The 1,956-nt window shown below is 40.3% G+C and overlaps 1 protein-coding gene across 1 annotated transcript in view; it reads right to left on the bottom strand.

Moving 5' to 3' along the window:
- Positions 1-630: 630 nt before the first annotated feature.
- Positions 631-1,956, bottom strand: part of rad23a (RAD23 homolog A, nucleotide excision repair protein) — a 14,356-nt gene continuing 13,030 nt past the window's right edge. Inside the window, exons 7-8 of the mRNA XM_015395633.1 lie at positions 957-1,087; positions 631-873 (exon numbers count right to left, since the gene is read on the bottom strand). Of these exons, the coding sequence (XP_015251119.1) occupies positions 646-873; positions 957-1,087 (359 nt within the window). The 3' untranslated portion in view covers positions 631-645. The remainder of the gene's footprint in view (positions 874-956; positions 1,088-1,956) is intronic.

The raw sequence follows: 1,956 nt of genomic DNA, 5'->3' as shown, positions 1-1,956 counted from the left end.
AAATATTTAACATTTTCTTTTCAAATAATTTTTTTCACGCATTATTGTTTTTTAACTTCTTTTAAATTTTCAGTTTTATATTTTTCTCTTTTTTTTTTTTTTTTTTTTTTTTTTACATCAGACTAAGATTTTAAAACTTTGAAAAGGTCTTATCCCCTAAGGTTTATTTTTACTTTTCTTACAAAATAGTTTCCAACTTTTTTGCTAAATTGATTTTGTTTATATTAATCTTTTTCTTTTACATGGAATTTTATGAATTGCATTCTTTTGAAACCTTCATTTTCCAGATCGCCTTCTCTCCACTTCTGGGGGCGGGCTGAGTGAACAGAAAAGAAGCATTTCTATTGGTCTACATCGACATTAGCAACAACATTTTCATTGGTGATGAGAGCTTATATTGGGCTTCAGGGGAGATTTAGAGAAAAAATAAATAAATCCAAAATAATTACATTTAGAAAAATGTTTTTCTTAAGGTATAAAAAAAAAGAAAAAAGTTTTTGTTTAAAATAATAATGGAACAGATTTATCTCCATACATCTGTGACAAAAAATTAAACCCTGATTTAAATGTGTTTAAATTTTAAATGAGAAGTTTAACCGACTGAGGAAGAATCGTTTTCCCTCCCACTATCGGCTGATCGACCAATCAGATTAATGAAATCGGGGCCGGTTGGCCGATCCATCGGTGCACCCCTACTTTAACCTCACTCACCCTTTCTATGGCTTCCTTCTCCTGTGGTGTAACCTGAATGTAGTTGACAGGCGCTCCTTCCTCGCCCGCCGCCCCCATCTCACCGACCTCCGGCGCGTCGCCCCCTTCTCCCACCGGCTCGTTCAGCATCTGGATGAACAGCTCCTGATGTTGGCTGATTTGCTGCAGCAAAAAAAGCGAAGCTCATTCACAGCCCTCCGAGCGGTGAGGTGCCGCCGTCGCTCACATTAAGCAGTCAGGATTACCTGTAAAAGTTGTGGGTTCTCTCGACCTAGCTGCTGGAGCAGGGCTGGGAGCAGAGCGGGGTTCTGCTGGATCGCCTGTCTCATGTGCAGGAACTGGGGCTGGGTTCTCAGGAATGCAAGGGGGTTCTCTCCTGGAGAAACAAACCGTTTCATCTTAAACTGAAGCCAGAGGTTGATCATTAACAGATTAATAAACCGAGGACAAAATTCATCACATGCAGCTCACTCAGTCAGCAGCAGGGGGCGGTATAATCTGTCTCTGTGGTTCAGGGAGCAGTAACGTAAGGGGGTAACGTTTCATAAATTCCTTTTATGGTGCGTTGCGATGGAAATCTGCTGCTGCCGCTCGCTTCACGAATCAGCAGTAATTCACACGTCAGGCAATAAGACTGATTATTGAATGCTGATCAAATCGGCCCGTTAGGGTAATTATCTTTGAAGATGTGCGAGTTTATTACATCCTGGTATTGGCTGCCAGTTGCTGTCAGAACTGACGTTTTGATCTAATTAGGACAGTTTCTCTGTCTGGATATACAGTTATAATCTTTATTCTGTACGTGGCAAAGGTTTGGGAATGGAATGAGAGCGGTTCCTTCAGCTGAGAACAAAGTGTAATATTTTGATAAGGCTGGAGTCATGGATGTCAAATCATCTGCTAAAGTGTATGATGTAAAATAAGATGACGTGGCGGACTGGAGATGAATAAAATGTGTTTTTAACTATAAATCGCGGCCACTTCCTGAGAGGTGAGCCCAGGGGGGAGCAGCAACCTTCTGTATATTCGAAGCAATTTCTCTGATCTAAGTAAGATTACAATTTCTATCAAAATCTGTCGTCACGTCTCCTGGTTATTTAACACATAGAAGTTATGAAGTGTTATTTAAAGAGTTTGTCCCGAGGGATCTCTTTTCAGGAAAAAGAACCAGAATGATAGAGTATCAGCGTTCAGACACAGAGCCTATCTTTAAAGCTACAGTGTGTAACTTTTAGCGACATCTAG

Source organism: Cyprinodon variegatus, unplaced genomic scaffold (assembly GCF_000732505.1).
Source record: "Cyprinodon variegatus isolate N-32 unplaced genomic scaffold, C_variegatus-1.0 Scaffold751, whole genome shotgun sequence".
Classification (NCBI taxonomy): domain Eukaryota; kingdom Metazoa; phylum Chordata; class Actinopteri; order Cyprinodontiformes; family Cyprinodontidae; genus Cyprinodon; species Cyprinodon variegatus.
This window is presented reverse-complemented; position numbering and strand designations above follow the sequence as displayed.